At 42.7% G+C, this 25,270-nt stretch overlaps 1 protein-coding gene across 1 annotated transcript in view; it reads right to left on the bottom strand.

The window, feature by feature from the left end:
• Positions 1-25,270, bottom strand: part of LOC124161467 (tectonin beta-propeller repeat-containing protein) — an 88,151-nt gene that overhangs the window by 22,333 nt on the left and 40,548 nt on the right. Inside the window, exons 14-19 of the mRNA XM_046537788.1 lie at positions 24,724-24,905; positions 16,302-16,518; positions 15,330-15,509; positions 13,782-13,932; positions 8,946-9,208; positions 7,923-8,132 (exon numbers count right to left, since the gene is read on the bottom strand). Coding sequence (XP_046393744.1) covers positions 7,923-8,132; positions 8,946-9,208; positions 13,782-13,932; positions 15,330-15,509; positions 16,302-16,518; positions 24,724-24,905 — 1,203 coding nt within the window. The remainder of the gene's footprint in view (positions 1-7,922; positions 8,133-8,945; positions 9,209-13,781; positions 13,933-15,329; positions 15,510-16,301; positions 16,519-24,723; positions 24,906-25,270) is intronic.

Below are 25,270 nucleotides of genomic sequence, written 5' to 3'. Positions count from 1 at the left end.
TTGAGGCAGCAAATGCTGCACGAAGGAAATGCATTCCAAATTGAGCAATTAGACTCAGACAATTAACAATGACAAGACAATCATGGATGTAAATAACTGAAGCGAAAAGCGCGATGTTATTGTACATTTCCATTTGTTTCTTCTGCAATCTATCGACCACAGAGCCATTCTTTTAGGATCAGAAGGAAAACGAAATATTCTTACTCCGTTTTTCGTGGAATTGGAGCAATGCGGAGCACTGCAACACACAATTTTTTGAAATTAATTCACATGCCCTATGCTAACACCATGTAAACAACAGACAGGCGGGAACCAAGATGGGAGCGTGTCACGACCTGGCTTTTACCGACCTTGCCTTCACCTATTCTTTCCGTGCTTCTACTGCCCACCCCTTCCCCTCACTGAGTAGTTGTCTCGTTCTGTTCCCTAAACTCATCGTTAATGTTGTTCTAACCATTGTAAATTGTGCAGTTGCAATTTCCTTTAATGACATACCGATAAAAATGTTTTTCATTGTTTAGAAACATTTTTATGGACATAAAGAGAACCATGTGCACGCATTGTGATGTGAAAATATTGCACTACAGTGTTGTCAAGATGGCGTCCTCGTCAGACTCGCCTAACTGTGGCTCCTGCCAAACTTCAATTAATTTGAGCGAAAGTTTTATTTCTTGCAGTTTTTGCTCTATCGTTTTCCACCTTGAGTGCTCTAAGTTGAGTGAAATCTACTTCAAGGCCTTAAATGAAGCTAACTATGTACTTCTTTTGGAAATGTTTTCGTTGCCGCCTAAGCACGTTTTCTCTCGCCTTCATGGCCGAAGACATCAAACATCTTAAGTCAGATTTGGCTTCCCTGAAAGATGTGGTTGGATCAAAAGAGCACAAAACTGCAGCAAAAGCTGGTAAAAGGGTGACCTTTGCTAATGCTGTTACCTCCTACGCATCTAACGCATACGCTCAAGAATCTTCTGTGCCTGAAAGTGTGTTGTCTACCACAGACACTCGAGAATCTTCTGAGCCGGTAAATGTGTCATCTGATGCATTATCATCCCAAGCTGTCACGAAAAACACCGGGGACGACGCTAACACCTTGCACAGCGACGCAAAAAATATCAGTGATGAAGGTTTTCGTATAGTTTCTTCCAAGAAACAAAGGCGAAAGCGGGCGAACGTTGTTGTCGGCAACAACTCTATAGCAGGCACGAACTGCCTGTTTGCTGGAGTTCCTCGTCGTATGAATATTTTCATCGGACGTGTTTCTCCAGGAACTTCTCCTGATGACATACTGAAATTTCTTTCAGTAAAATTCCCTGTGAACGACTTCAAGTGTGAGCAATTGCAATTGAATGACGTGCTTAGTTCTTTCAAATTAAATATTCCCGTTACCCTACGAAACGACGTACTAAACAGCGCTGTGCGGCCCAAAGATATTGTTATTGGTAACTTTTATCCTCCTAGAATTCCTTTCAACTCTCCTAACGCCAGTGCAACCTTGAAAATGCCGCTTAATACCTCTGCAGTGGCAAGCCCCAGTGGTCCTAGTGGGTGTAGTAGGCCTGTCACAAGGAATCAAGCTGCTGTCTGCAGTGTAACAAGGTCCTGACAAGCGGGGATTTCAGTAACTGAGGATCTTAATAGGAATATCGATCCTGCTCCTTGCAGAAATGAAAAAGAATCGAAAGGCTCGAAGGAACGCGGCGCCAGATTAGTTTCTGCACTAGTTTCACCTGTTGAAACTGAAATAGAAAATGGTGAACTAAACGACTCATACGTTTCGTACCAGTTGTCCAATGAGTGTGACCCGAATATGAATTGTGTCAGTGTACAGGAGCACAGTGGTCTTTCCTCAATCTTGTGATTAAATATTCAATGCCTAGGTAATAAACTTAGTGCTCTAGAAGTGTCAGTGACTGAGTGCCCTTATGATTTTCTTTGTATTACAGAGCATTGGCTAAAAAATGAGGAACTTGATTTCTTCAATATCAAGGGGTATAGGTTGGTGACATCTTTCTCTAGAATCAAAGCAAAGCATGGTGGAACAGCAATTTAAGCTGCCCAGAATTTAACAGTTAAGGTAATCAACATCAGTGAATTGTGCAGTGAACTGCACTGTGAGGCAAGTGCCATCTGTGTTAAAGAGTTAAATGTGATTATAATGTGTTTGTATCGATACCCAAATGGTGATTTTGAAAGTTTCTGTGAACTGCTAGAGCAAATTTTAGTCACGCTCTCTAAGTTTGGTATGGTCATAATTGTCTGTGGTGACTTTAATGTCGATATCCGATTTGACACGAGAGAGACTAACACATTCATTGCTTTGCTTTTGTCATTCAATTTGTACTGTGTGAACAGGGAGCCCACTAGAGCCAGCTCTTGCCTTGATTACATAATCACGAGTTTACCTAGCGCTTCCTATGAGTCCAATGTAATCGACTATGGTTTGTCAAACCACCTAGGCTTAGACTTCAGATTTACACTGAAAGAATAGATGCCAAGCCCACTTGTGATACCCATCATCCTACTTTTACTCGGCATATTTCACTTATTGGTGGTGAAAATATAAAATCTCTACTGTACAATGTCACCTGGTTTTCTCTCCTTCAATATCAAGATGGCAACGATAATTTTACCTGTTTTTTTGAAAATTTCATATTGCTCTTTGAACACTGCTTTCCCAAAAAATTAATGTGTAAAACTAAAGGCAAAAAGCCTGGTAATAAGTGGTTCACTAAGGAATTATCTAATTTACGAACTGAAGTAATCCAGTTACACTCCAAATACATTCACTCCGGCAACATTGAGGATAAAAAGGTCTGGCTTCTTCATAAGAAGGAGTACATTAACAAAATAAATCAATCTAAAATTATGGCAAACGGTAACCTAATTAATAATGCCGACAATAAAATAAAGGCAGCCTGGAAAGTTATAAACAATGAAACTGGCTCTTCACGCCATAACTCAGAACTCCCTTTCAACTCCGATAGCCTAAACAAGCATTTCATCGACGCAATCAATCTAATCATCTCCTCTATTAATAGCCCATCTGCTATTGCCACTGATCTTCTTAACAATCTCAGAGTCACAGCACCTGCTTTCAAATGGCAGTGGGTTACTCCCACTGAAATTTATAAAACCATCACTAGTCTTAAAAAATCCAACAGCACTGACATTTATGGATTATCTACCAATCTTATTATACAATTAGCAGCGATACTCAGCTAACCCCTTGCAATAATATGCAACACTTGCTTCCAGTCTGGCTCCTTCCCAAAAGAACTCAAGAAATCTAAAATAATCCCTATCCATAAAAAAGGTGACAGAACTTCACCCTTAAATTACCGCCCAATTTCCATTATTCCAGTTTTTGGCAAGGTACTGGAGAAAGTCATTAAAATTCAGCTCTACAATCACTTTCAAAATAACAACCTATTTACTCCTTCTCAATTTGGATTTCATCAAGGTCATTCCACATCTTCTGCTGTTAAATTTGTGGTTGATAAACTATTGGATGCTTTTGAAAATAGATCCCCCACTCGTACTAACAGCATGTGACCTTTCCAAAGTGTTTGATTGTGTTTCACACCCACTACTCCTTAAGAAATTACAATACTATGGTGTCAACAATTTGGAACTAAAACTCATGGAGTCCTATTTAACAAACCGTTCATAATGCGTCAAAATAAACAATACACTGTCAGCCCCTCTAAACATATTACGGGGTGTACCTCAAGGATCAGTCCTTGGCCCTCTTCTATTTTTAATTTTAATAAATGATCTCCCACACCATTTACCTTGCGCCTCAGTATTATATGCTGACGATACTACTCTGATACATGATCTTAATAACTCCACTTACCCCTCTGATGTTATCCTCTCCTACTACTATGACTACTATGGGACTGTCATACTTCCTCTACTTCTGTAAAATTGTCTACAGCTATATACTACATGCTAAGAAAGCTGAAAACTCTCATTCCCCCTGAATATCTTCGAGCAGTTTACTTTGCCATTTTTCACTGCCACTTAAACCATGGCATTGCGGTTTGGGGCCATTCTTCCTCCGCTAAAGAATTATGTATTTATTCTACAGAAAAGAGCAATTAGAATCAATACGAATTCAAAAGCTATGGAACATTGTTAACCTCTTATTCAAGGAGCTAGGCATAATGACATTGTATGGTCAATACAGTGGAATCCTGATTTAAGGTTTTTCAGGGGGGACAAAATTTAAAACACTAAATGCGGACAAACACTAAATGAGGACCTGCCATTTTTTTCAGGTTTTAGGGTCTGTAATGATTGGAATGGCTTTTTATGAATAAAAAATATTATTTTAAGTAACTAAAAGGTGCTGAATGCAGCAAAAAATTCTTTAATGAAATGTTCTCTGCCCTATGAAGGTTGGATAATACTTTCCAGAAATCGGCTAAAAAAATGGGTAGTAAAAATAAGTAATGAGAGGATGATAATTGTTTTAATGAAATATTTTTAGGAAATTCTAATAAACATCAACTTAAAAGCATTCCCACACGGATTATTATTGTGGACATTAGTGATTCCATTTTTATGCATATTTCAGTGATCTCGATGAAATTTAGAATTTTTTCTGTAAAAGTGACCTGTAGGTGACTATAGCATTTCTAATATAATAAAAAAGGTGTAAGTAGGTACTCGAAAAAGCGTCATTGCATCAATAAAGATGAGTGAAGTAAAGGGACAGCAGAAGATCGCTAATCCCGAATTGTAGACTACCGAATATCTAGTAAAAGGGAGGTTTTCTGGAATTTTGCCAACTTAACGTTTTCTGTTGCCTCGGCGAAACAAGGGATTTATGGCCCTAGACCCAATTCCAAAATAATCTTCAAAATTCAAAAGAGGATACTGCGTATTATCGGCAAGGTGCCTGTTTATGCTCCATGTCGCCCTCTTTTTAAGAAATTCAACATTTTACCTCTCCCCTGTGTATATATGTATGCTGTAATTGTCTGTGCAAAAAAGAATCTTTCGAATTATGCAACAAATAGTGATTACCACTGTCATTATACAAGGAGTTCTACAAGCCTCCATCAAACATTTACAAGAACCAAGAACTCAAGTTATGCACCTTGGCACATGGGCCTACTGCTATTTAACAAACTCCCACCAGAAGTGAAGGGAGTCAAAAACATATATCTCTTCAAATTAAAGCTTCGTGCGTTTCTTTTGAAAAAGTTATTTTATTCTGTGGATGATTTTCTTCATCCATAACACCTTGCTTTTTACATGATGTATGGTAACACCTTGTAGTTTTTTGTATCTGTGTATTTTTGTACCATAATTGACGTGTCCTATATTTGTGAGAACAAATCGCCGGACAAATAAATTATTATTATTATTATGAGCCTTTAAAAAGACTCCTATGCGCACATTTTGGATTTCGAGGTCATCCAAAAAAGTAGAATCTTATTTCTAGTATGCGTACAAGTCGATGGTGATTTAACACGATGATAACACCAGATTCGTTGTCATATATCCGCGGCCTCATGCAGGTCGAATGGAGGTGGGAGAAGTTGCTTACGCGGCGCGCTGATCACCTTGACTCCGACTCGCCTTGTTTCTCGGCAAGTTTTAACAAAATTTGGTTGGACCTTGAATGACGATTAGCTAAACTCTGTTAAGTGAAAAGGTTTAATCTTCAACAGAACTGGATTTCATCCGAAAAATTGTCAGTGCCTCTGGAGTTTGGCAATTTCGTCAGGGTTATGATGTCGAAGTCAACCACCAAGGGATACCTGCCGGATTTTCGTATTTTTCCGCGCTCATCTATTCTACCGTGAGTATGCGGTGATTTTTTTCCAGCATGAGCAATTTATTTTGAGTCATGGACCGTGGTAGTTCGTCAAGTCTCCGATTGTCAAAAAAATAAAAAATAAATAAATAAAATAAAAATAAATCTTTTGACATTAATTAGCACCAGATAGATATTTTTGAATCGACATCGATATCAACCAGCCGCATGTCGGTAAATTGGCTCCGGGATATCTAAATTACGATGTAAAATAATGTTGTTCCGCAGGGAAAGAATGCCGTCACTCACGGTCATGACAGGGAAACACTTCCTCTGTTCTTTCGCTGTTCCTCCGTGGAAACTGACCTTGGAATGGATTATAGAAAGAATCTTCTAGTGAACTGCGCAATTGATATTGGGCCTCCTCTTTTGAAAAGAGAAAGTAGCCGACTGAAAAAATATTGGGCTAATTATCGACTGCCCGTAGGTAGTAGAGTTGAAAGGGGCATAAGCCATCCATTGAAAACATAACGAGAAAACCATTATTGTAGCGGCCCCCGGGAGGATAACTCGTGTCATCAGTCGTCACGTATCATCGAAGTCAAGTTCAACAAGTGAAGGATAAGGTAGTTCGAGGTTATTAAGGGATGACTTTGCTCCATTAGATCGGATCTCATACAAAAAGTGCCTGGTGTTTGGATCAGAAGGGGAGCGAAACATTACGAGAAGACAAATCACCCAGCTTGCGAGTTGAAGGTCGCAGCGCTGCGCTCGCGGAAGAAAGCAGTTGAAGAAGCGTTCCCCGGTAGATTCTATCGACTCTTGGTAAACTTTCATGAGCCTGTTCTTGTTGATGAGCATAAATTCGAAGATTTAGATGAACCGTCATGAAAAAACGTTAAATCGGGCAAAAAAATCTTGAGCGGGACAAATTTTTACGACCATAAATGCGGAAAAACGCAAAATGCGGAAACACTAAATACGGATAATTTTTACATTGTCCTAATAGGGAATGAATCGGGACCCAAAAAAATAAACGCTAAATGCGGAAAAACGTTAAATGCGAAGACGTTAAATCCGGATCCGACTGTATATATTTAAATGTCTTATAAATGTAAAAATGAACCTGGACAGACATAAAACTGGTAGTGACGTTCACCATCATAACACTAGGCTAAAAAATAATCTCATTCAGCCTCAATGTAGGCTGTCAACAACAAGCAAGTCTTTTGACCATGTAAAGCTGTGCCTTTTCAACCACCTACCCCGAGAGGCCAGAGACTGTTCATTACCCAAGTTTAAGCGTTGTCTCCACCTATGGATATGTAGCCAAGTTTTCTACTTTATGAATGAATTTCTTGAATGCAGTACTCAGAATTGTATTATTTTGCTCTAGAATTTCATTGACTTTGACGAAGACTATTGCATTGTATTGTGTTTAACGTCGAATAAATCATTATTATTATTATTATCGCGAGGAAGTGCAAAATCCACCTCACCACAACTGAAGCATTTGCGGGTGAAACAAAAGTCTGTATGCAATGAGAAAGTAATAAAATTTGGGGGAAACTTATGTGAGGAATATTAAAATTCAATCAATGGTTTATCCGAAGATTGAAACCTATTTTCATTTCCAAATGCAAGTGCAGCAGTATAGATCCTGAGAGTGTAAAGATTTTATCGTATTTCAAAAATTATTTGAAAGAACATAAAATGATTTTTAATCAGTAAAAATATTAAAATGTGCATGTTAATCTAAAAAGCATTCATTTCATTAAGTGTACCCAAAAGAAACTTGAATAATTACCAAATTTCTCCGATTATAGTCCCCCTCTGAATATAGTCCCCCCCCCATAATTTTGAGGCTTGAGTTTCTGGTAAAAAATTTAAAAAATGGGTTTGAATATAGTCCCCCCTTTACTTTTACCATGGGCATTTTTGGGAAAAAGAGGGGACTATATTCAGACAAATACGGTACTTCATTTTATAGCAGGAATTTGAAAATGCATCAGGATCCAAAAATAACCGAAGATTCGGCTCCGAAAATGAAGGATCCGATCTGAATCTGGGTCTGAAAAAAATCCTGGATCCATCCAACCCTAGTAATTGGTGTCTGTTACTGAATTTCACTGCAATATTTATGGCATGTACTCACGTGGAGGGATACGCTGGCGAGAGGAGTGTGAGGCAGGGGCCTCCAGGGTCCTTGCGTTGACAATTTGGCCACACGCACCCAGCGCCTACGCCGCACGTAATCTGTGAAGCCCCTGGATGCATGGAAAGTGGCTGGGAAGTCAAAGGCATATTGCCAGCCCTCAGAATCCACACCTCCAGACACGGAAAAATCCACGCTCCACTCGGTTGCCTGTGGGAGATGTGTGTGAACAGCCAAAACATTGGAACCAATTAAAGTGATGCGAAGCCTCCTCGCATACTCAAAATATGATTGGGATTCACGTAAGCAAAGATTTAGTATTTCCATAAACATTCCAATTCTACAAGGAATGAGGATTCCAACAACAAGGATGAAATTCGCCATAGAAAAATGATTTGGCTTAGCCGGGACTTGAACCCAGATCTGCTGATTTCCATTCCTGTCAGCTATACCACCAAGCCATCCTCTTTCACGGCAAACATCACACTGGGTTCACCAAACAGATTGCCTCCCCCTGATATTTCCCGGACTTTCAATCCTGATTTTTATTTCCCTGAACCATTTCAAATCCATGATATCCCTTCATTCCATAACATCTGAAACAACAGTGAATAGGCAGCCAAAATGTTGGAGGCAGCTCAGGCAACGCTGTAACTCCACCACCTTCAACACCCAAGATTTATTTCACTCTCAAGGTCATTTTCTCATTCTTGCTCCGAATATTAAGAGGTACCCCATCAATGATCTTACGAGGAGAGGATTAGCACATTTGTCATTTAAATGACAAAATTTAAATGACAAAATTTAAATGGAAATGGGTTTGGAGTGAAGGAGATGACAGATAAAACTATTGACAGAAAGTGTACTATTGAAGGAATTCCTAAAATTCGAATGATTCCTGCTACTTTGACGGATAAATTATTTTTCAATTTGTGATCACTGAGTTGTGGGGCTTTTAAAAGTGTATCACCCGATAAATTCCTTCCTTTTGTGTGGTTGTGAGGCGATTTGTATATTACGTACCCAGTGCCAATGCCTGGATGGAAGTCTCGATGAGTCTTTAGATCGCCGATGACGCCCCGAGCGGTCGCTCCAAGATGGCCGATCTGTGGGGAGGCCCACCGACGAGTAGCGCGTCAATGGATTCCAGCGCTGGTTCTCATACACGTGCACAGCACGGGTGTCGCTCATTGCCTGCACCTTGGCTCCCGCACTAGAGCCTCTGCCTACGCCACCATCGCCTCCTGAGCCAAGGAGGTGCTGGGATGTGGTCGCTTCGCCCATGCCTGGTTCATGGAAAGCATCAGCTAAAGGTCGTCCTTCCACACCTACCCTCCCCACCCTCATGCCTCCTCAACTTCAACACAAACACATGTCATCTCTTGGCCAATGTGAAAGTTGTTCAATACTCATTGCACGCCCCTTCCCAATTTCTAACCGACCACTTCCATCTCCAACAATAACTGTACAAATTAAGTAGCCCAAATCATGTGGACACAGTTCCACCATGTAGTAAAATGACATGCCGTATTTGCTAGTGTGAGACGTGCACTTGTGTATCCTGCTAAGGAAAAAACTTCCAAGCGCTTTTTGGGTGCAGTCTGATATAGGAACTCGAGATTCATTGGTTATTATTACAGTATTCTACCAATTAAGGTAGGTTTCCATGGAGTACAGTGGAACCTCGATCTGTCGTTTTTCAGGGGGATGGATGAAAAGAACGATGAATGCGGGAAAACGATAAATGCGGGAATGGTTGTCCGGGTTGCCTATGTCCCAGGATCCGCTGGATTTTTGCGAATTATGACATTCATTAATGGATTCAAACGAGATTTCAGCTGATTTCAGGAATATTATTACTTTATCGAAAAACTTAGGTCATATTGTTGATTCGACTTATCTCTCTTTCTAATATCCTAAGGGAACAAGCCGCCTTGCTAAAAAATTTTTGAACTCAACTCGGAATTTTCACTGCTATTTCACTGTAAACATTCTTATCCACCAAATGCCATTTCAAGTACACGTATTTACGCGAGAAATGTGCGTGTTATGCCTCAAACAACTGATTTCGCCGTCGCAGTGATTGGTTATGAGATGGATCAAGAAGGCCAAAAATAGTTTATTATTGGAAATGTTCCTTTCTAGCAATGAAATTTTTAATATGATTGAGGCAATGTGGCGTTAATCGTCAGCGGCACGCCCACTTGATCCTCGGCTTCATCCCACTTCTTGTTTTCACCTGGGATCTCGCTCTACCCCCACCCCTGCCGTGATGTGCTACCGGACAAACCGAGGCGTTCTGCAATATTCACGCATTCTAGCCCGGATTTTTTTCTTCATCATCAATTATTTTGAGTCCATCTTTTAAAGTTCTCACTTGTATCTTCGGAAGGGCCATGGTCCGAAGACGAATAAGAATAAAACTAATAAAAATGAAACTGGACTCCATTGAACCCACACGGAAAACACTCGCTAGTTTTAAGTCAACCCACCCCGGAAAGTACGGAACCACTCGTACGAGGTGAAGTTCGGCACTAATGCTATCGCGTACGGCGTAGGCAGAGCTTACTGCAGAGGGTGAAGCATGACCATATGACTGCGCAATTAAATTTTTTATCCTATAGAGAAGGCAACTTACCCACTCATTTCTAACAATAAGTAGCGTAGCTCTAGATGAGCAGATGAATTCAGATTGCTAGTCGAGAGAAACAAAATATCCTGAGAAGACATCGCTTCGTTAGCAACTCAGACAAGTGAAACTTGTAGCATAACTCGTAAATTGTAACCAGACTCGTAATTGTTTTCGAAAAAAATCGCATCAACTTCCGTGAAGCTCACTATCAGCTGCGAGGATATCGGTATTCGCCAGAAATCACCATCGTATTATTCCAACTATTTCCTTGCTTAAAATGCTTAAATAACGTTAGAAATACGTCGTGTTTGGTATCAATCTTTACTAAATTACGTGCACATCACTAATATCTCAATATAATAAAAGTATAATACCAATTGCCGAAATTCATTTTTAGATACCTTTTGGGCTAATAGGTGATTCATGCAGCAGTTGACCTCCACCTTTGAAGCGAGTCGGCTAAAAAAAAGTTAGCGGTCGAGAGAGGGGGAGGCGTGAAAAAGGTTTCTTTTGTTCTCGAGTAACTTGATATTTTCTTTCGAAGCTAAGGTCGTCGTAATACGATCCCTGCTCGAGCTGGGACCTTTTTTTTTCGGAGAAGAAGAAAGCTTCAACCGGGGAGGGGGGATACCGAATCTTGGGAAATGCGCTTATGTAACTATCCCACGGCACTCTGCTTCTCCCTATCGCATTTCAATGTCCTGGGGAAGATTCAAACTATGTGTCTGTCGTTATTAGCCATAAATAACACGTAGTAAACACTTCGTCTCATTTTTATCAAACGATGAATGCGGGAAAATTATTCGACGGGACCGCGATCTTCAAACGATAAATGCGGGAAAACGATACTTCGGGGAACGATAGATGCGGGAAAAAATTACATTGTCTTTATGGAACTTAATTTGGGACCAGGAGCGGCGAACGATGAATGCGGGAAAACGATGAATGCGGGAACGATAAATCGGGGTTCCACTGTACTAAAGAAGGCATTTCAAAAATAGGCGCAGCACAAAGGCCAATTGCGTGAAAAGAGGGGAACTGGCGAGAAGGGGAGGAGCGATAGACTGAAAGAAGAGAAAAGAAACCACTTCTCATTGCTCTCAGGTAGGTAACTTGAAACTTTTGCAATTCGCTCCAGAAACTGGGAGCTTTGAAGAAGGTAGGCTGAAAAATGTCAGTTGGCTAGAAAGGGGGAGAGGTGAAATATGTTTCTATTGTTCCCGTGTAAATTCATATTTCATTCAAAGTTAAGGAGTTATGATCTTCGTAACATGAAACCTGTGGGAGCAGGCATTATCAGAGGTCTGAGGCTTGTTGGGTGGTCCTGGAGAGGAGGGAAACGTTACGAGGGGTGGACGGATGAGAAGACTGACAGGTGGGGAATATCGGATTTTGAGAAATGTGCAATGTAGGTGCTATCCTATGCGCTCCCGATCATAGCACCATCACTTGCCCAAAATTCACACTATGTGCCTACCATGTTTAGCCTATGATTCCCACTCTTTACCTCCCCTTGCTTGTGGAGCAGATAGCGCCGAAAGAAAAGTGCATATGTAAGAGACGACATCAGAACATAAGAGTTTTGCCACTATGAAATTAATACTTTGTCGTATTTTCAAAGCAGCTTTAATGTTTGCACTGAAGTGACTACACATGTGTGAGACATGTTGCCACAAATGCCAAAGCAAACTCCGATACGACTTTGAAAACACTCAAGACACCACTTTCCTTTACGGCAGCTTACAGGATACAATGTAGACAGAGATTTGAACATACATCAGTCCTGCACTTTGTCATATTTCATTCAATATACACACAGTAAGTGCTTTTTAGCGTGATGCTTCCTTTCTTCAAATATCATTATCCGCCCAGTCTTAGATGAACGACGGTTTTTATTTCAAATAACTTAAACGCCTTACAAGTTCACTACTACGCCATACCTACCAATTCACAGGTGTATGTATACATGTACCAATACTAAACTTTGGAGAAATAAGCAATAGGAATTTGAGGGAAAATGGTACACCGCTTAAATGGAAATTCGGAGGATTCACGTAAGCCAACCCCTCTTTTTTTTACCAGCATTTACATAAAAAGGTGTGCAGCTTCTAACAGTAAACACGGTAATTGGTTGAGAGCTGCATTAGTAAATAAAAATCAGAGGACCATGCAAATGTTTTCCTCCCAGTATGCTGCCTGCTACATTGTTTCACAAAATATTGTCATCTACTCTTCCACTGGCCAGTAATGAGAAACTCAAATGAACATTAACTTAGTTACCCATTGTATGAGAAATTCATGAACAATACACAGAAGTTTCCGGAACCTGAATATTCAAGAATAGTTTCCAGGTTTCATGAGATCAATCAGGAGCATTATTCTGAATTTCTGATAGAAAATGAATGCATTCAGAGATCATATGGATCTTCACATTGTTCCATGAATTATTCACTCCTTTAAGCAACGAAAAATAAACAGTGGAAATGACCACTTCCCAAGGAAGTGAGCTCTTTTAGTTATCTGTTACTCGAGCACCAAACCCAATTTACCTCAGTTCCACTAGGGCTCCACATTCAGCCTCAACACAACAATTTCCGATACTCAGTCATTCTGCAACCCTTAAACCTCAGACGTGACTCCCATTTTGCGTAAGTACAGCAAAAGATCCATAGCCCCCCTTGAAAGATTTAGATCACCATTCCACATTATTTAAAACAAAAACTTTTACCTAAGATTATATCATAGTTATAATACATTCCTTCCTCACAAAACTACCATAAATAAGAACATCACTTAAGCACCTACATGGTAAATCATTCACTTTAGGAATATCAAATGCATAAGCACACAATCTTTTTAAAAAACCAAAGGTATAAGCAAACTCAAACCATTTCCAACAAAATAAACGAACAACTAACATGCTTTCATTATAGTTTATACTTAGACAAAATATTATATTTCTATACATACTGAGGCCAATAGCTCAAAGGGAGAAAATAATGTCCAAGTTTACTTTTACAAATATACTTAATAATCAAATATCTTAATAAATCCACATACATACATAAATCTGTGGCATCATTCAAATTTGGGACCAAATTTGGGAACACAAACAAACCCCCCACGGGTCACTCAAGTCAGCCAAAAACGCACAGGAGGGTATAATGCCCTCTTCTTTGGGAGGAATTGTGTTGACACATTGCGTATGCGTGCTTCCACACACTCACCTTCCAGGAATGCCCCTCCCCAGCCGCCAGTGTGGATCCACGGAGTGCCGTCGTACGCAATCGCCCAGACAACGCCCAGAGGACAAGCCTCAACGACACGAAAATGGCCACCCACTTGCCGCCAGAAGACAGACTCCATGCCGACAATCACCTGAGAGAAGCAATCGAGACAGTCAAGTGTCATTGTTATTTCTTTATTGCTCTGTGGGTCAACAAAGGCATTGAACATGATCATCATAAATCTTATGTATAACAAATAATACAAGAATCTTGCACTGAAAACATAAAAAAACGTACAAGGTGGCCATAAAAAAGCATTATAAAATAAAATCGCAACATATATCCTTTTGGTAAAAAAATAAAAAAAAAGAAGCTTAGGAACACATTACTAAGGACAATACCACAATCTATCATTGAAAAAACTTCTCCACAGAATGCATTTATATTGATATTTTAAACTTGTAGAAATTCCTCTTAAAAAGGTAAGGGATGTTGTATTCATTTCAGGATTTCAGTAATTTATAATAAATTTCTGCTACATAATGGTGAGGACCTCTTTTTTTAGCTAAACCCTGATAGTGACCATTTGTGTGGATATTCTCTTTCCCAGTGTAAAATGACTGAATATATCACGACACTCAAACCTCTTTCCACCACACTTCTTGGGATCATGAAAAGATTTTGTTGCATGGAGGTTTTTGCTGTCTAGAGGGTGACCATTGTATAATTGTAATTTTGAATATATAAAAAGATAAAAAAAATCAATGAAAGAATTACGATCATGACACAATGCAATGAGAATACAATAACATGCATGCCCAAATGATATTATAGATAAAATAATTAAGTTTCTTCATTACATTAAATTATAAAGCATGATTACTTCGGTATATACCTGTAATAATATTTATTCAGTTAAAATGAAATTTAAGAAAATATACAGTCAGATCCTGATTTAAGGTTTTTTTATGGGGGAACAAAATTTTAAATGCTGAATGTAAAAAAACATTTCAAGGGCCTACCATTGTTTTAGGTTTTAGAATATGCAATCATTGGAATGGCTTTCTAAGGATGAAAAATATAATTTTAAGTAAAAAAAAGGTATCACAGGCAACAAAAAAATTTCATCTACAATGTGCTCTCTTCAAAGATGGTCAAAAAACACTTCAGAAAACAGCTAAAAAATGGGAAGTAAAAATGAATATGAAATTCAATAAATTATTATGTGCAATGGTATTTTTAGAGAATTATAATATCAATTTACTTAAAAACATTCATACTCAGACTCACCTTTGACCTTCACGCGATTGTCAGTCTACAAATTCCTCCACAACCCTCCTTTCTCTTTTACAAAAGCCCCCCTTAAACGTATTGGTGCATTGTATTATGTATTTGATATGAGAAATAAGGTTGTATTTTCTCTATTAAATAACACAATTGTTTAGAAACTAGTTGAGGAGTACCAAATGAAGTGCTTGGAATAGACAAAGTTATTAACTTACGTATTTAACTTTATCAAGCAGTTTCTTTATGATTATGGAGACTTACTTGTGGCGATGCGTAGCTGACTGTGGTGATTGTGGCATCCCCGTTGATTTCTATGAGCGAGATGGAGTTGGGGGAAATGCGATGGTTGAAGCAGAGGGTGGTGGAGGTCAGAGGGGCCGCGGATGACGATGAGCAGATGCTCACATTGTCTGCCATCACCTGCTGGCCCTGAATGTGAACCTGCGGAAGGAATGATACATAGTGCCCATTTGCCCACGGATCTCAAACATCCACAAGAATCAGATGCAAGGAACAGCTAAGTTAAAACAAACACATGCACCGAGGGTCAACAAATATATCCCTGACAAATAGAGTGGAGCCCCTTCACTCTTGTTTGCAAATTTCAGCATCATGTTACAAGGCACTCATCAATCCAAACAGTGTTCTGACACCTGGGAGCCAATAATCAAAGCTTTGGAAATTTGATTGTGTGAGTGAAGCTGTTTGAAAACACGTGGCTTGCATGGTCTTTTGTTGGTGTCCATATAGATTGCAATTGATGCCATCCATATTTTATGAGAAGGCTTCCAAGAATACATTTTTACACTAAAACAAATTTTTTATCAACTTAAATTACATCTAAATGCAGTTCAATGCTCTTGCAATTTCAGGGACCATCCTGGGACATCAACATGTTAAACCTATTTTCATGAGACGCAACATTAAACATGTTGTACACATTCCCAGCCTGAAGATGCCATGAAGATCTATGGAAAAACTCTTAGCTCTCTGGGGAAACACAGGATTAACAGCTGTTTTCACAGCATAAATAGATGCCAAACCGAGTCCATGCACAGTTCCATTGAAACAAATCTTTTTTGTACGAATCATTGAACATAGCTTAAATATAAAATCCTTGCAATCCTCTTTTTCTCCTGCTTGGGTCAAATCTCCATATGGCATACACCCTTATATCCATTCATCAGTATTCACCATAAAAGCTCCAATCAAGAAAAAAATCCCCATTATCACCTGAAAGCAGTCGTTGTTGGTGCCGATGGTGATGATGAAGTCATTGCCAGGCGCCAGCTCACAATTTTCTGGCCTCTCCTCCTCCTGCCATGTGCCGTTCACCATTGAGTTGCACACAACTGACACACAATTGTCACTCTCAAATCGAGGATTTAAATGTAATGCAATAGTTCGCTGGTTCTTCTTCCCAGACCCAACAATTAGATTGACTGCAAATCTAAATAAAGAGGAACGAAAATTTTTCAATTCCAGAGCATACTATACAATGCAAACTTCTGTCACCCAAAATCGCTCGTAACCCGAAATCAACGTTAACTGATATGTATCATCTTACTTATAGATTCTGCAAATATATCATTAGCTGATTCACATCCATGAAGTCAAGAGCAAGATGATGGTCCAGTTGGTGATTTTATTGGATCCTCAGATCAGAAAATAATGACTTAATACCTTTGCAAAAAATTACTTACATACTAGTATGGGCAGTAAACATTTAACTTTATAAGACTATTATTCAAGGCTTTACTAACAACATGTGCTAAAGAAATTTTGAAAATCCCTTCCAAGGCTATGAAGCCATAAATAGTATGATGTGTCCATGTGGCAACCAGAAAAATACACTGATCAAAATACATAGTTTGAATACCATCAGTTATTTAGAAATAAAAGTGTTTTAAAATGATGTACTTAGTTTTAAAATTCAATGAGCAATTAATCTTTTAGATATGGTCATCAAACTTGGGTGACAGACTTTTGCAGCAATTAACAGAACCTTCCCTTGATTGATACAAATTTTTAAAGTAAAAAATTCAAATTTGTAAGCGCGTGGTTTCTAATTGGGTTGGCACTCCAGAGGAATTATGGAATCAACTCATTTCGTGAAGGTATTTATTATCAATCACACACCGTGCGTCGCACACCTGGCCTGCGGCCTTTACACATGAGTACTTTTTGCCGACTGCCCTCTGCCTTTTCCACACGTGGCCTCCGGCTTCCCGGAAGGTGCTGATGGCAGCATCACTCCCACGCACTCACATGAGTGACTAGGCATGGGGATCAGAATAGCATTACCATCCGGTTTCACGTCTCTGCGAACTCAAGATGTTCCGCTTACAACTATACCCCCTCCAAAGTGAATTGTTGAATATCCTAAAAACACAACAATTCAATACTAGAATACATGGAAACCATTAAAATCACAATAAAACAAAGAAAGATGAAAAGTTACCCAATGATAGATGAAAGAAAGAAAAAGAAAGAAAAAAAAAAAAAACTTAACGCACTTAACAGAAAACCGTACAATTTGAAATATATGAATCAATTCAAGTGGATGAATAGGTCCAGAGTTCAATTTTCGGCCGTGGCCTACACTTTTTTAGAATCACAAATTCCCACCCTCCCAAGCACTCGTCATCTTTGCACGGGAATCCCTGGATTTTAAAAACCCTCTTGGCAATTCACTGCCCACGACCCCGCCCCACACTACTGATGCACTTCACACATTACACATTATCACTGTTAAGCAATACCCTTCATTTTTACAACCTTAACTCTAACATTGCATACCCATTATCTAGGGGTCCCCGCCCCCCATCACGTATCCTCCCCTTAGCTCTGTCAAACAATAGACCTATTAATTTATACTCATTATTCATTCCTTCAAATCAAAATTAATTACCACCATCCAATCGTGTTCTATTAACCCCACATCTTGTCCACGATCAAATACCAAACAGTTTTTTTTTTAATGGCACCAATTCTTGAGCTATTTCAAGTCCCGCTATCCCAGCGGCGACTAAAATGGCGAATACCAAGGTCATTGTTCTTGTTCGTCTTCCTCTAGAACCGTGGACAAGGGTCCTCGTGATCGGAGCGAATAGGAGTGTGAGGGTGCTGGAGCAGGGGACAGGGGAGGGGCTGCGATTCTCTCAGCTGTTCGCTGTCGGCTGCGGAGGGGGTAAGGGGACCGCCTTGTGAGGGGAGGGGAAGGCGGTGGAGGGGAGGCTGCTTCGTTCCGCTGGGAGAGGCTATCCCCTTGGCCGGTAGGAGTGGAAGGGACACCTTCCCTCTTCGCTGGCGCCTCGCCGTCTGGAGTGGGTGAGGGAGGGGGGTCAAACCCTTCCCCGCTATCCGTTCTCAGCTGGCTGGCCTGTGGAACGTCGGCGTACCGCCGCGGCTCCTCAGATTCGAACTCTATTTCACTGCAAGGGGGTAGAATTGGGGTTTGGGGAGGAAGGGGTGGATTCTTCCGGGGTCTTCCTCGGGGGCGAGCACGTCTCCTTCCTAGATCCGGGGGTGGAATAGAACCTGAGTAAGGTTTCACACGATTCACATGCACCACAATTTTTCGAAATGGAAGCTCCAACTCTAAATTGCAATCGGACAAAACTCTTATCACTCGATACGGCCCTTCCCAGGGGCAATGAAACTTTTTCACTTGCCCTGGCTTCAAACACGGGTCGCGTAAATATACGTAGTCGCCCACCTCGTATCTGCGTTGTTTTCCCTTTGTTTTTACCCCCTCTGCTTGCGTCTTTTGTGCCCTCCGATTGTTTTCCTTGCAAACTTCCCACAACTTTGTTAGTCTCGCACACAATTCTCCCACAGCCGGGTGCTCAGACGGAACACCGTTCGCCGCCACGACTTCAAAGGGGGAGGCCATCGGAAATCCGAATATCACTTCGTGGGGGGAGTACTCTGTACTACGGTGCTTTTTAATATTATACACAGAGACTGCATAGTCTAATAAAGAATCCCAATTGTTGTTATTGTAATTTACGTAATGGCTCAGTATTTGGGCGATCGTGCGATGCACTCGCTCAACCCTCCCGTTCGCCTCCGGGTGATACGATGACGTGCGTAATCGCTTCACTTCGAGCAGTCTACACATCTCGCGGAACAACTCCGATTCAAAATTGGTTCCCTGATCGGTGAGGATCGTCTTTGGAACTCCGAATCGCAAAATCCAGTGTCTAACAAGCGCCGCAGCCACCGTCTCCGCAGTTTGGTCGGCCATGGCCGTCATGACTACATACCGTGAAAAGTGATCCACAATTGTCAATATGAACCGGTTTCCTTTATCTGTTCGCGGCAAAGGGCCTACAATGTCTAGCCCTAAGAACTCAAACGGCCGCGAGGCATAAGGCACTTCCTGCAAGGGGGCCTTAGAGCCTCCATACGGGCTTCTTCGATTGCACGCAATGCAGTGCTTGACGTGCTCCCTCCCGGCTCTTTCGATACCTGGCCACCAATATTGCGATATTAGTCGAGTCACCGTTGCTTCCCTACCTAAATGTCCCGCCATTATATGATCATGGCATTGCTTGAGTATTTCCTCCCTACAGCTTCTCGGCACCACAGTCCTATTCCCCCGTTTCGTTTTCCTAAACAACACGTTGTCGATTACCGCGAAATTTTTGTCTTCCCTCCACCCTCGGCACTCCTCATCGCTCCCTTGCACATCCGCGAAGTCTATCGCTCCCTCAGCGACCACGCCCCTCACTTTCCGGCTGAGCGTGTCGGCATTTAAATGCGCCTTCCCGGGCTTGTGCGCTACTTCGTAATCGTACTCGCTTAACTTAAGTGTCCAACGCATTAGCCTGCTGCTTGGATCCTTGAGACCAAACAACCACTTAAGAGCAGCATGGTCAGTTACGATCAAGAATTTACGGCCGAACACGTAACACTTAAACTGTCGCACTGCCCACACGACAGCGAGGAGTTCCTTCTCCGTTGTAGTATAGTTTATTTCGGGGTTTTTCATTTGCCGAGACGCGTATGCAACGGGGTGTTCATCCCCATCGATCACCTGCGATAACACGGCCCCTATTGCGAAATTACTCGCGTCCGTAGAGATGATGAAAGATCGATTGAAGTCGGGGTAAATTAATACCGGACTACTCGTCAACGCTTCCTTCAAACTCTCCACAGCATTGTCGCACTCAGGCGTCCAATTAAAAGTAGTCCCTTTCCGCAGCAACGCCGTCAGTGGTCGGGCGAGGACGGCGTAGTTATCCACGAACCGGCGGTAATAGTTCGTAAGTCCTAAAAATGACTGAATTTCCTTTGCCGTTCTCGGGGTTGGGTAATCGCGCACCGCAGCAACTTTTTCTGGGTCGGGCCTGATCCCGTTGGCGCTGATAACATGGCCAAGGTACTTTACTTGTGGGAGGGCAAAGTGGCACTTAGCCAATTTCAACGACAGGCCGGCCGCTTCCAACTTTTCGAATACCTTGCTTAGCCGTGAGGCGTGAGTGTCAATCGAATCGCTAAACACGATGACGTCGTCTAGATAAACTAAACATTCCGACGGCGTCATCCCCCGTAGCACCCCGTCCATCATCCGTTGGAATGTCGCGGGCGCGTTTCTAAGTCCAAATGGCATACGGGCGTATTCGTAATGGCCGCTGTTTACGATAAAGGCGGCCTTCTCACGCGAGTTCGCGGCCATCGGAATCTGGTGATATCCGCTAGTGAGGTCGAGGGTCGTGAAGTACTTACATCCGCCTAAATATTCCAAAGTCTCTGTGATATTGGGAAGGGGGTAAACATCTGCTTTAGTGATAGCATTAAGGGCCCTAAAGTCTATGCAGAATCGATAGTTTGGCTTGCCATCCAGTGACTTTTTCGGAACCACCACCACCGGAAACGCCCACGGGCTATTGCTAGGCTGGATGACCCCCCCGTCTAATTGCTCTTTCACGAAATTCTCTATCAGGGGCTTCAGATGGTGCGGGGTCCTATAGGGTTTTTTATAAATCGGGCGGGCATCACCCGTCGGAATTTCGTGCTCCACTAGGTGAGTGGCAGGGGGCCCGCCCGTTTGCGTAAACAAATTCTGAAATTTCTCAATCACTGGGGCTAGTACTTCTCGTTCCTCCCCTTTCAAGTGCCCCAACTTATCCCGAATGTCCCTTCCGAATTCCTTCACTTCCATTACCCCAACGCACCTTTCCTCCCATCCAGTTGTCCCCTCTTCGCGGCCCGTTTGAATGTCCTCACCCGAGTGCACCTCGCTTACTCTCGCGATCAATGTCCCCTTGTTTAGCGTAAGTGTATCAGGTCCAAAATTACTTACGTGTGTGGTGACGCTTCCCTCATCGCTCACCAAGCACACACACCTGGCCACCCAGCACTCCTCCTCCTCCAGGGCAGATTCCACCAGGCACTCCTGACCCGGCCGCCAAACTTCGGTGTCCAAGAAAATAGGCAGGAGTCGCACGCTTCTACCCGGAACGATTTCAGCGCGCAGGAGTCGAACCGGTACGTCAACTGCTCCATGGCGATGGCACGTCCTCGTGGGGTATCCTCGTGGTATCTTTTCGCCCCCTCTCTTCGCCGCGTCGGGGCGGAAAGGAAGATCACGGTCGGTCGCCGCCAGCACCGGGTCCACTACCGGTGAGAGCGGGCTCCTCGTCGCCGCTAGGGCGGCCCCATCAGCCGGGGGCGATGACGGCCCGTCGGTCGGTCTCCTCCTTCCCCCTCTCTCCTTGCGCTGGGGCGAAACCACGCCCACTTTTCCTTCCATCCCGTCGGACGGGGCCCGCTGATAACAACCCACCGCGCCCATCGCCGCCTCCCTCCTAGTCGACGCACTCTCTCGCGCGTCGGCCAAATGAACTATTTTTCCATTCAATACCAACACTCCCCGAGCGAGATCAATCACTGCACCGTTTTCTCTTAAAAAGTCCATCCCCCACAGTCCTGCATAGTCGCCCAGCGAGTCCACCACTTGCGCACGCAGCATCAGTGACATGCCACCAACTCTCAAAGGGGCCACCACTTCGCCGTAATTTCGCATGTGCCCCCCCGAAATCCCTCGTATCCTCAAGGGCGAGAAAGTAGGGGTCAAATTGCCACTGCACTGTCTAGTTATTAGGGAAACTTGGGCTCCTGTGTCCACTAACACGGGCCACACCCGTCCGTCCATCTCCACTCGTACTACCAGTCCATTTGCCTCGCGGAGCGAGCAAACAGGTGTGATCGCCACCTCCTGGGGGGGCCGCGTTCGGCGATTAACTCGGCCCCACCCTAGTTTAAATCCGGCTTCCTGTCGCTCGACAGCCGCGGAGTACTCTTACAGTCCCTCGCAAAATGCCCCTGGCGGCCGCAGGCGAAGCAGGGCCCTCGGGGGCGGCTCGGACATGAGCGTGCGAAATGACCCTCCTTCCCGCACGAAAAACACGCCTTTGCCGTCGATGCAAAGACTTCCATCTCCCCAACTGGCCTCTTCGCACGCCGTTCCACCTCCACGATGCGCGTGGCGTTCTCAATGGCGTCATCAAACGTCGCTGGCATCCTCAGTCGCGTTTGTCTGCCCACCTCGCCAGAGAGACCGTTTAAGAAGGCATCCAATGCCCTCTGGTCGGCCTCTTCCCGGATGGCAGCCACCCTCTCCTCAGTGCCTTCGACAGAATAGGTCCGTACATTCGTTTCACGAACCCGATCCGCGAATTCCTGTATGGTCTCCCCCGCCTTCATCCGCAGAGTGGACAGCAACTCCCGGTAATACCGCCGGCTTTTACTCGACCTGTATCTCTCCTTCAGCAGTCCGGTAATCTCCGGATACGTCAATGCCTCTCTCCCCTCGGCCTTGGCTCGGCAATACGTATCCGCGGCCCCCTTAAGTCGCAGCCTGATCGCATGCTGTTTCTCCTCCTCCGTCCACTTACTCAGCAAGGCAGCCCTATCGAACCGTTCGAGAAAGGCATCCACATCCTCCGCTGGTCCGCCGCAGAAATTCTCAACCGACGCTAAGAGGGCGAAATTCGGTTGTCTATCCGCGTAGTTCTCAGCGGTCGGGGCGGGGAGATGCATAGGTCTCTCGGCCTCTCGAGCCCTCATTCTAGCGTTCTCCTCCTGCAGGTCCTTTAACTGCGCAGTCAACGTGTCTAACGCGCGTTGGAGATCCATTTCTTGGCCCAATATACTGACCCTGCCCGTCATCCTCACTTACCTTCACTATAGACTTGATTCCTCTTTTTGTTGGAGGCCAACATCCCACTTCTGACACCAGTTGTAAGCGCGTGGTTTCTAATTGGGTTGGCACTCCAGAGGAATTATGGAATCAACTCATTTCGTGAAGGTATTTATTATCAATCACACACCGTGCGTCGCACACCTGGCCTGCGGCCTTTACACATGAGTACTTTTTGCCGACTGCCCTCTGCCTTTTCCACACGTGGCCTCCGGCTTCCCGGAAGGTGCTGATGGCAGCATCACTCCCACGCACTCACATGAGTGACTAGGCATGGGGATCAGAATAGCATTACCATCCGGTTTCACGTCTCTGCGAACTCAAGATGTTCCGCTTACAAATTATTTATTGACACAGTTGGCCTCAACCATTAATTCATGGGCAAATTATGATAGGCAAGCAATAAAATTTAAGTCTGGAGTAAGCACGCAAAGAGGTAAATGAATTCTGTCATCTGGGATGTTATTGCTGAATAAAGAATGTGCCTGCTATGATGTATCTTGTGTTCATTTGTTATACAAATTACAAATCAAGTAACTACCCCGCATGAAGATATAAGGTTTATGGGCCCAGAGACACTGGCAAACACTAAAGATTTACGGTAAAGGGACGTGCAATACTGTAATAAGTCAGTAAATTATGGCCCAAGCAAGATGGCGGACAGTGATGAAATGATGGAATTTAGGCGTGCTATTCTAAAGGCAAATGGTCCAAACTACTATGCATGACGCTAGAGGATAGAGGCACAAAAGATAGACAAACACTGTTGGATGGCGTTAGACCCTGGCTTTGGAGACGCTGTGCACAATCGTGAAAATCATAAAGAAGCATTGGGAATGCTCAACTAGGAACAATCCAGATTCATTTGCCGGGCAAGAGCTGTGCTTTATAATTTTGTGCACGACTCAATGTTGCACGATATTGGGGAATTAGTTTTAGCCATGAAGATATGGTCCACACTTGAAGGCATGTGCACAAGCACAAAATGTTGCACACAGTTGTGAATTTGCGTGAGTTAACTAGCACAATGAAAGAAACCGACATGCATATGCAAGAGTGCATCAGCAAAATGTAAGAGACCATGCAAAAGGTACATAAAAGCGGTGTCACATTTAGCGAGCAAGTTTTTGCATATTTCCTACAACTTGGACTGCAGTACAAAGGCCTCATTTGGTCCCTAGAAAACAGCAAAGATAAGATCACGTCATGCATGGTGAGAGAAAAATTAATGCTAGAAGGAAGGAGGATGGAGAGGAACAGCAAAATGAAGAACGACCATTGAATGCTTCAAGGGATCTGAAGAACCAAGAAGGGAGAGTAATGCCACAATGAAAGATGGAGAGGGCAAAAAATTGTGTTCACAGAATGTCTGGACAGTTTGTACAATGTGTATGAGATGGAACCTCTGAAAAAAGAAGCAACTTACAGAGATTAAACAGTTCCTACCGTTTAGGCTTGTTGCTGATGGTGCCATGGATCTCCACAGTGGACCCTGTGGGCATTCCATTGGGCAGGTCTCTCGTGTATGGAGCCTGCTTCCCGCGGAATGACCACTCCATGGCAAAGTGGCCCACCTCATTCTCCCCCGTCAAGTTGTTGCCGTGGCCACGCCCCTCCCACTGCTCCAGCTACCACGACATAACAAAATAAACAAGTTCTTGCTCAAATGCATATTTCCCTGAAACTGGAACTTAACTATTTATCATGATAGGATTAAATAGAATTAAAAGAAATTCACATGAAAGACACATCTTGCGAGCTAATTTCTTTGCAAAGATTACATTTTTTAGGCCAGTTGAATAAAAAAATGGGCCAAACCATAAATTAATGTTTTTCCAGGATTTTAATACGTTGTTAAGATCAGTGCCAATATTAAAAATACAGATTTAAAAGTCTGAAAGTCCTGTGCAACACTCAGGGAGAGGGGGGGTCAAATTATAGAAAATTTCACAATTTTCATATTTACTTTTTACTTCCAAAAATATGGATTATC

The sequence above is a fragment of the Ischnura elegans genome, chromosome 6, assembly GCF_921293095.1.
Source record: "Ischnura elegans chromosome 6, ioIscEleg1.1, whole genome shotgun sequence".
Lineage (NCBI taxonomy): Eukaryota > Metazoa > Arthropoda > Insecta > Odonata > Coenagrionidae > Ischnura > Ischnura elegans.
This window is presented reverse-complemented; position numbering and strand designations above follow the sequence as displayed.